This window comes from Desmodus rotundus, chromosome 9 (assembly GCF_022682495.2).
Source record: "Desmodus rotundus isolate HL8 chromosome 9, HLdesRot8A.1, whole genome shotgun sequence".
Lineage (NCBI taxonomy): Eukaryota > Metazoa > Chordata > Mammalia > Chiroptera > Phyllostomidae > Desmodus > Desmodus rotundus.
The window spans coordinates 3,155,901-3,168,794 of NC_071395.1; the positions used below are offsets into that span (position 1 = coordinate 3,155,901).

General features: G+C 46.6%; 1 protein-coding gene across 2 annotated transcripts in view; it reads right to left on the reverse strand.

Moving 5' to 3' along the window:
- TRPC3 (transient receptor potential cation channel subfamily C member 3) overlaps positions 1 to 12,894 on the reverse strand; it is a 50,813-nt gene that overhangs the window by 23,171 nt on the left and 14,748 nt on the right. For both annotated transcript variants that reach the window (XM_053930598.1, XM_053930597.1), the window contains exons 3-5: positions 9,205 to 9,393; positions 3,557 to 3,721; positions 789 to 1,005 (exon numbers count right to left, since the gene is read on the reverse strand). In XM_053930598.1, the coding sequence (XP_053786573.1) occupies positions 789 to 1,005; positions 3,557 to 3,721; positions 9,205 to 9,393 (571 nt within the window). The remainder of the gene's footprint in view (positions 1 to 788; positions 1,006 to 3,556; positions 3,722 to 9,204; positions 9,394 to 12,894) is intronic.

The following is a 12,894-nucleotide window of genomic DNA, read 5'->3' on the forward strand; positions in this document are numbered from 1 at the left end:
CCCAGACGAGGCCATGGGCGTGAATGAAGGGGATGAAGTAACCTATGTAATCAGGGACTGAGAGGACACCGAGGAACCCCTCTGCGTGAAACAGAGAGAGCGTATGAAAACGGCTTTGGTTAGTGATCAACAGGGAAGCCGGCTCCCATACCTGTCGTTTTCCCCACACTGCCCACAATTTTCCCTGTGACACAGCTAGCCATACTAAACGGGCTGTCGTGAGGGGGAGTGACAAACATTCTGTCAATGGACACTCTCCCCGAAAATCTCTCCGACTAAAATAATAGAAACGTTCTTTGCTTATCAGGTAATAGCCACTGGGGTTACTTCACAAGAAATTTCAATTAAGTGTTCAATTATGTGATCATCACAGGGGGTCACACTAAAAGACTTACATTTTTATTCAATAATTGAAGTTTGATTTCTGCCACATAGTGTATTGATATTAGGTTCATGTTATGTATAAAAAAATTTTAATTTAGCGTTAGGATACCTTTTAGCATTATCGAGCTGACAAATTATTTGATTATTTCACTCTTCCACTAATCTAACAATGGTGATATTGTCACCATATAACGTAAAATAACATTTTAAATAGAAAATGACATTGGGCTGGTGAACCCACAACATACTACGCAGATGGTGCATTATATGAATTGTATACCTTAAACCCATATCATTTCATTAACCAATGGCACCCCAATAAATTCAATTAAAAAAAGAGAGCGACAATGGCAAATAGGCATTGTTTTTGGTAGCTCTCAGAGTACTTAAAATCCAAGGCTTACCAAGAACCCACACCATGATGAGCATCTCGGTCCACGTGAACTGGGTGGTCTTGACCCTGAAGATCTGTTTGGGGTAGTCGATGACCGTGATGTTGGGCAGCGTTCTGATGCCCTCGAATCGGTCTGAGGCGTTGAACACTAGCAGGCCCAGGAAGATGATGAAGGAAGCGGCGTGAGCCACGAACTTCATAAACGGGCTTCGCAGAATCTTCCCCAGCTGTGATAAGGCCAAAAAAAAATGTTTTTTTCACTTTTGAAAATCCGGCTTCCACTTATGAAAATCTCTATGCAGGATTAAAAGCCGATGAAATGAGAACACTTTCAAAGCTTTGCTTCTGTTTCTGAAAAGCTATACATTGTGAAAATCACTCCTTTTAAAGGATGTTTCCCACAAAAATAATTTAAGGTTCCAGACTTCCCTGTTTCTAAATATCCGGTTTGTGTTAGAATACGCTGCCTTCACAGATGCGTTTCTGAAAACCACAGGGCGTACACGGGTGGTTCTTATTTTTACAGTGAAAGACGATGCAATGTCAAGGTTTTTAGGGTTTAGGGAAAGAAATTCCAAGTCTGCAGTGTGTAATCCTCTACTGCTTTGTAATTGAAATGTTATGATAAATTTGTAGACTTGCTCATTTATCACCGAAATGTTATGATGTGTCTGCAGCACATTAAAAACCCCTTGGAGATTAAAACAAAAATCTAACCACTTCAGAAATAAATTTTAGTTCTCATTTCTAAATATTCCAAAATCAAGTCATGCTTTGCATGATAGAAAAAGGCAGAAAATACTATAATCAGGATACTATTTTGTCTGTTACTATCCCAGTTAGAAGAGGGAGAGAGAGATGCAATGATTAAAACCTCTAAGTAGGTCAATTTAATTGAAAGTCATGCCCGAGTTTGGAAAAGTGTATAAATAGTACAAGCTCATCTTAAAGTTCATTTTATAATTATTTTAAGGTAACTCCTTTAAAATCCCATGTGATCAGATGTCCTTAAAAGCCCCATGTTCTAGGAGAAATGAAAAACAACTCTTCCTGTGCCCAGGGCTTCTGCAGCCCACAAATTAGGTACATTTGATAGATTTATCAAGTAAGTGCTCCATTCTACACACTCGAACCCTACTTTTAAACTCCGTCTGTGCCCTTAACAAACACCACAGTCCACATTCAAAAGACCGCAAGTCCACACAAGTGTGTTGGTACGTCCACAAGCTTGACTTGACGTTGACAAACAGCCAGGAGCTGTGAAGCCCTCCTGTGATGGACCATAAATGCACATAGACGAACGTCACATTCTCTACAGGAAAACAAATGATCCTTTTACATGTCACTGTGCTGTTCCGCAGCCGCACACTGCAGGGGGGTGGAGGGGAGGAGAGCTCATTTGTAGCACTGAGTGATTTCTTGGGACTGGCCAAGTCTCTAAAAGGTTGGTCTTTTAAAACTTTAAATAACATGAAAAGAAAGCAGCATGCCTATCCTAAAAGTGGGATATATGTAGAGAATTCTGTCTGCATTGTCTTCACCGTTGGGTAGAGGGCCGATGGCAGGTGTGAACCGGGGTAGAAATGGCTCAGGTCCCTCCTTTCCCTTGTGTGCCGGGCGGAGTCCCCAGGCCAGGATCTGCACTTCGCCGGGCGGACAGAAACAGGGCAGTGGACTGAAGATGCCCCCGCCGGACCTGATGCCATGTGTCCACTGGTTGAGCTGCCCGGAGAAACCAGCACTTACAAACTGGACTCCAATGCCTCTTCCCCAGAAAGGGAAATTATTAGCGTGGGGCATGATTTTTGTGTTTAAGGCATGCTCTCTCAGATTATTTCTCATTTTTAGTCTTTAGTCTTTTAGCATTTGAGGAGTCATAAGGTACTTTTCCAGAATATACAACAAAATCCAGAGAGATGATGGACTTCCAGGGCCGTTCCAGGGCCCTGACTCATTTTGCCTGAAACTGCCTCTGATCTAAACAAAACCAGATTTCCGAATACAAAAACAGGATTAAAGGATCTCAGAACAGCCTCCTGTCCCCAGCAGTGCCCCCTGGGAGCCTATGCAGAGTCTGTGAGCATGCCCAGTGTCCCTCTCCCCATTGTGGTCAGCGGTGCTCTGAGGCGCAACCAGACTGACTCTCCACAGGGGAGTGGAGAGGGAGAAAGGTCGTGAACAAAACGAGTCAAGCAAAACTAAATAAACCATCTAAATATTGCAAAGCCCCCAGGCCCAAAGTCTACAATATTTCTTCTGAAGAAGAACAAAGAGCTTGGGGCACCCAACACGCACTTTCTTGGACTTTGGGAAACACCACGTCCGCAGCTGGGCTTACCACACCAGCCACGGACGGCGTGGACAGGTCCCAATGAGCACCCTGCAGCAGGCAGGCTGACGTGCCTTGGGGACCTCGCAGTAGGGATGTTCTCCGCCCCTCCCTGGGCCGGCCCATTGGCTCTCGGTTTACGGAGCTGCCAACAGAACCAGAGGACATTCTCCTTCATTCCGGCAGCTCTTCCTCCCGCCTACCATGGGGATTTTATCTTAAAAGCCTACGCACCATGTGCCTGCAAAGGCCATCTATTCCACTGGCACCAAACACTTTCTCACCCCTTATTTGAATCGGTCCAGTCATTACAAAGCAGCATCCGCGTGCTGGAGTCAATTAACCTCCAGGGTGGAACCACTAAGAGCCTGAGGTAGGAAGCCTTGTCCTTTCTTATCCCAAAAGGACATGGTAACACAGACGTAACCCAGAGTGTAAGAAAGCTGTACCCGGCTGCAAGGCGCAATCCAGTAGCCAATGGCGAGGAACGGAAGGCCCAAGGCCACCACCAGCACAACCAGACACTTGACGGCTGTGGTCTGCTCCCGCAGCCCCGAGAGGTTCTCGTACCAGATGGTCAGGAGCTGCTGCTGGCAGTTGGGGTGAGCCACAAACTGGGGGGAGAGAGAGGGAGGCGGGTTACCATGCCATCGGCCACAGTTCGACTGCTGAATGTTAGGGTTAACCTTCTGAAGATATTAATGCCCATGCTCCCAGCACGTAGGCGCTGGAAGGTTCTGGTCCTATCCTCCGTCACCTTCCCTCCATCTTCCCGCACTGCTCCAGAACTCACAGGAGAACAAACGTGGAAACGAGAGGGCGAAACCAATGCTGTCCTGAACCAGCACTTTCTATCTGAAGCTGTCCACAATTCAGGCTGCTTCCTGGAATCTGGGGACATAGGTGCTCCTTTGTGGACATGCCCCATCTTGCTGTCTGCTAGCTTACTGGCTTTCAGTTCAAACGGAAGAGGAAAGAGTCATTTGGTTTATTGTAGACTACGGTGAAAAATGCAATGTGTTAAGTATCTCGAGCAACCCCTAAAACACTACCTGTGCGAAAATGTATGCAGGGTGTGCCGATGTGTACGAATGCACAATCGCTGCACACCTGCACAAGAGTCGCAAAAAGTCAGTGAGCCTGCAGACACTATGCTTAGTCCACGCTGCACGGCTCCAGGAGCTGGCGCCAAATGTCGCTTCCTTCCTGTTGAGTAATCTGCGCTCTTTTTATTGCTTCCTCTGTCACAGGTCAGAAAAAAGCCACATTTATCTGCAGTAGAGATTTCATATCTACAATTCTAACGAGGGAAAACGGGCAAGGTATACTTCCTTCATCCCTGCTATCGTGTTTGATTTTGCCGTCTGGTTTTGCTAACCCATCTGCCTGAATCTATTGAGAAGAACTGGGACTTCTTTAAGGCCCTGTCCTTATTCAGGGAGCAGACTGTATACGTGTCACCTGGCCCATGTAAAGGTCCCTATGCCAAAAGGCGCCCCTTTGCAGCTGGATCTGCCCCTCTTTGAATGGCCAGGTGCAGTTTGCCCAAGCTCGGGAATTATTCAGGGTCACTCACACATCAACGGGAAGTGCCAACAGATTTCAAAAAAAGAGCTTAGCAATACAAAGTCAAAGCATCTCTGTCTTCTAACAAACAGGATAAACAGCAACAGTGAACCCGTTCGGAAGCATTGTGAGAGGGGTCTGCGAACCCTGGGGAGCGACGGGAGCAGCCGCAGTTCCCAGTGGGCACAGGGTTCATCCAGAATCAAGCCCTAGTTCCCGAATCGATCTTAGTGATTCGTAGTGACTCCAGACACTTCTGCACGTTGTCGGGCTCTGTACCAAGAGCAAGGCTACAGGGCGATGGAGAGGTTCCTGCTTACTGGAGTATGGCTTTCCACTAAAAAAGCGACAATAAAAAATAAAACCTCACACCCCAGGGTAGGCAGTGGAGGCACAGCTTCCCCCAGACCCCGCTCCCGCCCTCAGTGTGCTCATGTTCTGGGAGCCCATGGTGACCCTGCTGGTGGCAGGAGGAGAGGGCAGCTGACAGATGTGGTTGAGGTTGAGTCTACAGATACTAGATTTGAAATACTTCACTGAATTTTTTTCAATAACACAAACTGGTACCGTTTGGGAGAGTTAAAAGTACTAAGAAGATACTATCTTTTCTAAATGTGAGTTCAATGTGAAAAAGAGTATTTTCAATTCAATTATAAAACTCCTAGGTCCTGGGGGCCACTGGTCATTGCCAGCCACAAAGTATATATGAGGCCTTCTTTCCACAAACTCACTCTTTCTCCCAAAGTTCTGATTCTTGAAAACTGTGTTTCAAGGTCGATGGGGTCATTATTTGAACTCACGGTACAATGTGTGGATATAGTCAAGGTTGAAGGCTTCCAGGGGTCTCTGTAACCATTCCCTGGGATTCCTGAAAACTGTATATTCCCACTCCAGACCCTGTATCTACTGGATCATTTCCTTCCTGCTTCACCCCTCTCCCTGGGTAAGAAACCCTCATCCCCTCCACGTCCCTAACTGTTTGTCTCACTCACTCACTCTCCAGGATGGCATAAGCCCCTGCGAGGAGCCCTAGCTAGGCCTTGGGGACAAGAAGATGAAAATGGAAGCATCAGCACTGTGTTGAGTGATGAGCGGTCCCCGGCTGCGGGCACACAGTTCACTATCAATACATGTGAAAAACAGCTATTAGAATGGAGGCCTGCACTCATGTGCTTGCCAAGATAAATAATCAGCATTTAACATAGTCCGAGTTTGAATGTTGGTCCAAACGGCTTGGTGTTTACAGAGTCTGCATTTGTGGGAAGCTGGATGGATGCAAAGACAAGGCAGGCCTGTGACTGTAGCCAGGCTTGGCATGGATGGAGGGTGGTGCATCCTGGGAAATCCACCCACCGGTAGAGGATGTGACATCATCAAGTCAGATTACTGCTTGGGAAGTCAACCTGCACGTTTTAATAGGCCAAGGGTTTGAGCAAATCAGAAAATGCCCTCGGAGTTAACAGGCAGATGGGCGTGTGCATATGGAACTGGCGGGCAGATTTCCCTCTTGGGAGTGGCCAGCCTCTTTTTTATAGGTTTTAAGCTCTCGGGGACAGAAATACTCATGTCGTAGTATGGCTGCTCCCTCTTCTCGGTCCTCCTCCTCGAGCCAGTCTTTAAATTTGATGATGTGCTGTATGGCATTAATTGTACTGACTGAGGTCACTGGAAGACCTGATGGAAATCGATCCTTTCCACACGGCACACAGGTGACCCACAGAGGCTTGTACCCGCAGTGCAGACACTTCCTCTGTGTGAGATACCAGCCCAAATCATGTTGGCACTTTTTTGCCATCCTTTACCCTTCTGCTCAACAGGTGTGTGTCCTATCCTACTAATTTTGCCCACTACGTACCATAGAGTGGTGTCTATTATCTCAATCAATCACTTCCCATGATTTCTTTTAATCCACCGAAAGAAACCACAAATGTCTATTTTCCTCCAGTGATTTTAAACCCTAACACGGGTACACAGGGAACCTTTGAAAAAGAAAATAAAACTAATGCAAGAGCAGTGGCTGAGGGCAAACAAGCTAATCCCTCTCGGAGACGAGTTTTGCTCTTTTCAATGACTTCAGAACAGGGCATCGACCTTATCTCCTCGGGCTGCGTCGGCCCCTGAAAACCCCCGTAGGCGCCAGCCCTAGCCAGCTGGAGAAAATCTGTGTGCGGAGTCCTGACCTCGGCGGCCAGCAAACTGAAATCATTCCAAAAATAAAACCCTTATTTGAGGTTTTCTGATTTGAAGGGAGAATGATTGGCATACAAGAAAACCTAGTGTTCCCATGGAACAAAACTACTTTGGTGAGAAAAAACACTGTTTTTTCCTGCTAGAGATGAGTGTTAGATTCTAAACCGAACCTCCACACAGGGCGGCCTATGGAAAACAATTTGTAGATAATTTTCAACTTTAAAAACAGTTCTCATTACACTGTCTTTTCATCAGATCAGCCTTTACAAGAACTGCCCTCACGGGTACGTTCTGGGGCAAAAACAGGGTAGGAACGCTCTGCTTTGCTTCTAATTTCACTGCTGGAGCCCCAGTTCACACGCTTTAAAAGAAAAGACTCTTGTGGACAGAGCCTAGATCATGCCATTGTCTTTTTACAGTCCTTGGATGGCGGCATGTGAACAGAGAACTCACACGTCAGTTTTCAGGACTCGGAACCAGCCGGGTGTAAAATGCTCTGTTTCCTCTAGGAGTCGAGCACAAACCCAGCCCTGAGGCCGCCTGGGGCAGGGGTCGGGGCTGCGCTGGCGCAAGCTCCCAAAGCCTCCGCGGGGCACACAGCCCCCACGCTCCCGCCGCACGGCTCCACGTCCAAGCTTTCTCTGCGTGCACCGGGGACAGTTGTGTGTGTACATCCCTGCCCGTCTCTCTTCGAGACGATTGATCCGCAGCTGAACTTAATCCCACCGTGGAGGAGACAGGAGAGCAGGAGGGAGAACTCCTTACATTCACGTTCAGACCCCTCCTCCGCAGAGTATCTACATTTTCATTCCTGGATGAACTGCCACTAACTCTCTCAGGCCTGGGAGCCCATGGTGTGGCTCTTAGCGAAGACCCGAGCCCGGGAGCCCAGAGCTCAGAGAGAGGCTGGCAGGCTCAGGCCCGGACCCAGACCTGGGGCGGATTCGGGACGTGGCCAGAGCAGCTGCCTGAGTCTCTTACGGGACCCAGCAGCTCCCCATGTCATCAAAGTGGGCTCCTGGGTGAAATCAGGGGCTGATTTGAATGAATATGAGCTTATTTTGTTATTGGGGGAAAATTCTGTAACTTAAAGTTATTTTGAAATGCCTTTCCTGTAGCCATTGACCACTTCAGGGCCACAGCTGGTAGGGGCGCAGGAGGCGGTTCATGCAGCGTTATGATCCACTAAGAGGTTTTTCTTGGGGACTAGAAAGGAGGTGGCGGGAACAAGGGTGAAAGGAGGGGTGGCGTATTCCCCCTCTCTGCTGGAGTGGAAATGGGTGTGTGCTGAGTGAACGATAAAGGTAGCTGTTAAGAGAAAAAAGGGCTTTGTTTCCGACTTGGGGCTTTTGGGGGTGTTCCAGAATAGAGTTCTCATACACATTGATCAAACGAACATTCCAAGTTAGAACTTTAACTACTATTCACTGGACAGCACAAAACCAGCTAAGCAGAAACACCTGCAAAGTCTTCAACCTCCTCTCAGTTCCAAGCATATTCTTTTTGTTGTCGTGGCCTGAGGGCTGACTGGCATCAAGTGGATTATTGCTGGCACCTCATACGTTACAATCTACACATTGATTTATTTAAAACGAACATGCGGGAGGACACTCGCTCTGCGAGACGGCTTGGTTAGCACACGCACACCCGTAGGTGAGCTGGCTTGGGTAACACACGCTTTCAAAGCTGTGATGGGAAACCCATGACAATGGAAACCAACTCTCTTCTCTCAGGAGCACTTGAGAAGAGATGTTTCGCAAGATGTGTGAATAAACGTCCAGACAGGTCTGTAAACGTGCTTCAACATCAATCTTACTCAAAATTACCTTCTTTTCCCTGAGAGGACAAAACCTCTGCCAGCCAGAATGCTCCGAGAGGGGGGCTGCGGGGCCAGCGCCACCATCCCGTAACTGACAATGCCCTGAGAAGTCACTTCACTCCAGTTCTACTGAGGATCTTCACGGTTCTCTATCCTGTTAATTACATTGTAACGAGCAGTTTACAGCCGTCTTTGTCGTATCTTAATCAACTGAAATCCCACCACGACTCTGAGATAGATAAGAAATATTTTATCCTCCTTTTATAGAAAACACGGAAATTTAAATAAGTCTCATGATTTATCCAAGGTCTCAAAACCGGTAACAAATGGGAAGGATCAGAAGCTCGATATTTGACTCCCAACATTACCATACTTCCCTTCATCGCTCTCATGAAGAAAAAAAAATGTGTTTTTCCAATAACATCTATTCTTACTATGGAAAAGAAAACGCCCTAGAATTATGGCATGGTGGGTATTCCGCGCCCGTCCCACTGCAGCGTGGAATGAAGGCGGGCCGCTCACCTTTTTGACTTCATACTTAATGGCAAGTTTGACGCGACTCAGTGAGGCCTTGTGCCTGTGCACCTCTGCAGGCTCCGCCGACTCCAGGTCTCCGTTCAGAATGGCTTCCACCTCTTCCGAGTCTCGGCACAGATCCAGCACACCCACCACGAAGTCTTTGCATTGCATGGACAACTTCCGGTAGTCGTTCTAGGAATGAGAGGGCTGGAGCTTAATACAAAGAATTTGCTTTAATCCCAGGGGAAGTGTTAAGGCTTTTCTGTGCATCGGACAAAGGTGTCCCTTCCTCTGGGTGGGAGCTGCAGTCCCTGTGTGGGTGGGAGGCTTGCTGAGTTAGATAAGGCTGGATGATTCCCCACCCTCTTAGCCAGGACCGTCTGCAACCTGCCCACCGTAGGAGTCAGCTCTGAAAACGCTGTGCACTTAAGTCACTGGTCTGAATTAAGTGATGTTGGCTAAACGCTAATGCTGAAAGACCAAAGGATCGAAAAGAGTTGTATCTCTTTTGTGCAGATAAACAATACTTTTCTTAAAGCCCAAACAAAACCATTTGCATAATGAAAAACATTTTTATTGGTTATTTTATTTATTTAAAAAGTTTTTAAATTACAGTTGGTGTACAATGAAAAAAATTTTGAATGGCGATTTTTCTAAAGTGGCAATTTGATGTAGAAGATTGGCCACGTGAGACTAACGTGTCCGGTTCACGATCCCCTGCCCTGATGGAGACTTTGCTTCTCAAAGTGCAGCCCGCACACCTGCAGCATCGACAGCACCTGCCTGCGCGTCAGAACGGCCACTCCCAGACCCCAGTCCTGACGTCTGGGAGTGACCGGTGTGAAGGGCCTGTAAAGAGATGGACAGGTACCAGCATAGAGAGCGGGTTATTTTTCCTTGTTCGTCCGCAGGGCACATTTTCATGTCCTGCAGAACCTGAAGGAAGAGAAGTGTCTGATTATATGTCATTGAATTCTCAAGGGCTGCTGAGTATCAATACTTGAGAGAAAATGTCCAGGCCACTGGAACTAATACCTTGCTAAAAACAACCTGTTAATCTTTCCTGTCTTTAGAAGTGTCTGATTATATGTCATTGAATTCTCAAGGGCTGCTGAGTATCAATACTTGAGAGAAAATGTCCAGGCCACTGGAACTAATACCTTGCTAAAAACAACCTGTTAATCTTTCCTGTCTTTAGCATATGTGGGTAGCGCATGGACCGGTATGGGGAAGCCACTGGGCAGCCATCCCCGTCACCTCCCAGATGGAGCTCCACTTCTCCCCTTTAGTTCCTGTCACCGCATCAATGACTGTCCCTAGGCAAGGGTCTTCCTTTCAAAAACCCCAGCTCCATTTCTATGGCTTTCACTAAAATTCCAGCCTATCGAGAAAGTTACCCCAATGATAATCTAATTTGGTGCACTCAGGGAAAACAGAATTCCTCATTTCCACATGTCCTGAGACACTGTATTTTTCTAATGACCAAATAACACTGCACAGCAGGATTTCCAAATTCTGGGCATCCAAAAATTATACTTTAAATGATACTTTTTAAAAAGGCATGAAGAATTCCAATTTTGTCCCTTGAATAATTAACCTATGTGACATGATGGGCAAAAATCACATCACCATCTAAATGAACACAAAGAGGAGACACTGTTTAAGAGGCTACACAGACTAGAATACTTTCCATTTCCGATATCAGAAATTCAGATAAAGAACAGTTACAGTTAATCCTTTTCCCCTCATGAGGGAACAGATAAAATGAATAAAAACCTCAGTCTGGTTTCCATTCAAGTTGGGACCAGGCAACTGATAAAATTAATAAAATGTTCAGTCTCTGGTTTCTATGCAGAGTGTCAGTTACATATCCATCTGCCTCCCATGCCTGAAAGGCTAATGAAATATTTTATTATAGCATCCAGAAGAAGTATTAAATCCATGTCTGCTTCTATAGAAAGTTCCCCTTTCAATACAATTTTTTAGATGAAATTTCCTTGTGTTACTCTTCCATTCAGACTGTTGTATAGGATTTGGTACAACCTAGGATGGCTACTGTGCCATTGAGCAGAAAGAAAAGAGACTATTTTCTATGCTTGAAGTAAACATAGGAACTACTTTTGCAGTAATACCCAAATAATGACTCATTATCTTTAAAAATTATACTCTGTAAATTGTCCAGTCTTAAAGAAAGCTGTGTGTGGTTTTTTTTGTTTGTTTTTTTAGAGATCAGTGATACAAGTTACAAGGACAACACTTTGTTCTCCTAACAATTAAAACGTTTCCTGCTGGAAGAAACCTGTTACCCTGTGTCGATAATAATCAGAGCTGGAGATAACAGGCATTTCTTTTATGGTGGTTACGGGACAGCATGTTGTCACACGTGCAGAGCTCCCAGGGAAACAGAGCTGCAGACAGCCCCTCCTCAGGTGCAAAGGGACCACCCACAGTCTGCGCTGACCAGCAGGTCCCTTCTAGTTCTAGTGGGGGGTCCTGCCTCCCGTGCTTCACAACTCAGACCACTTGTCAGCTCTGCATTTTCTGGTAATTTTCTCCTAATCTGGTTTCCTCAGTTGTCTTCACTCATCCATCACCAGGGCCTGTCGGGAAGTTATGGGATGGCCCTGCTGCGCACTTCTGAGCAGGAACCCGAAGCCCGAGCACCTGCACAAGGCAGAGGGGAGTGACGGCACTCCGTCCTCCTGACAGCCTGTCTGCGGCCTTCCGGCACACGCATATCAATGGTATTCCTCACCGTTGTAATTCCTTTTTATCCTCTTCTTAATCCCTTTTTATCCTTAAGAGGAAAATGGACATTCAACTGGAAGCAGGCTGGGGCCTGTCTGATACTTTCCCTAATACCAGAGACAGTGTAGCGGTTACAGCACCAATCGGAAGCCAGATGTCCTGGGATCAAACACTGCGCCTACCACGTACGAGCTGTGTGGTCCTGTGGAAGTTACTCAGCCTTTCTGATGAGAATAAGCCTACCTAATATTGCTACTGGACTAAATGCTTAGAATGTGCTTAGTACATATCAAGTGCTCTAGAAGGGCTGCAACATTACCAGGTACAGCAGGTGAGATGGAATATTTAGGACTGGGACCCAAGACTCCCAAGCCTGGGCCTGGCAGATGGGACCTCGGCAATAGCCTTTGTCTTCGCACTTGTAAAATGAGAGGTCTGTTTAGCCAAATGACCCCTAGACCATCGTCCTGCTACAAAATGCTACCTTGCTTCAGGGTTATATTCATTTTTCTCTTCCTTACAGCCTCACTGTATTAATAGTTGAAATTGCTTTTCTACTTTAAAGAGAGGAAAACTGAGGCACAGGGAAGGAAGATAGCTTTTTTTTTTTTTTCTTTTTGTGAAAAAGCGCATCACTGGCTCAGAATTAGGAAATTTCACTTTGCGTTTTCACGGCCTAACAAATGGCTGGCTGGCTTGCCTCTGACGGGCGGAGGCCTGGAGCCCGAGCCCATCCTGCCTGGTGTTCCGTTTCTCAGAATAGCTGCAGGCCGCGTTCGCCCGTCTATAATAACCTGTCACCACGCTGTCCTCCATTAATTTATCTAAATCTCTGTCTGAGAATGTTCGGCCTCTTGGGGTAATGACCTCCATGTATTTTCGGCAGCAGGACTCCTGTATTCTTCCAGGAATTCTGGAAACGACCAGGCAGCCGGAACCTTCCCC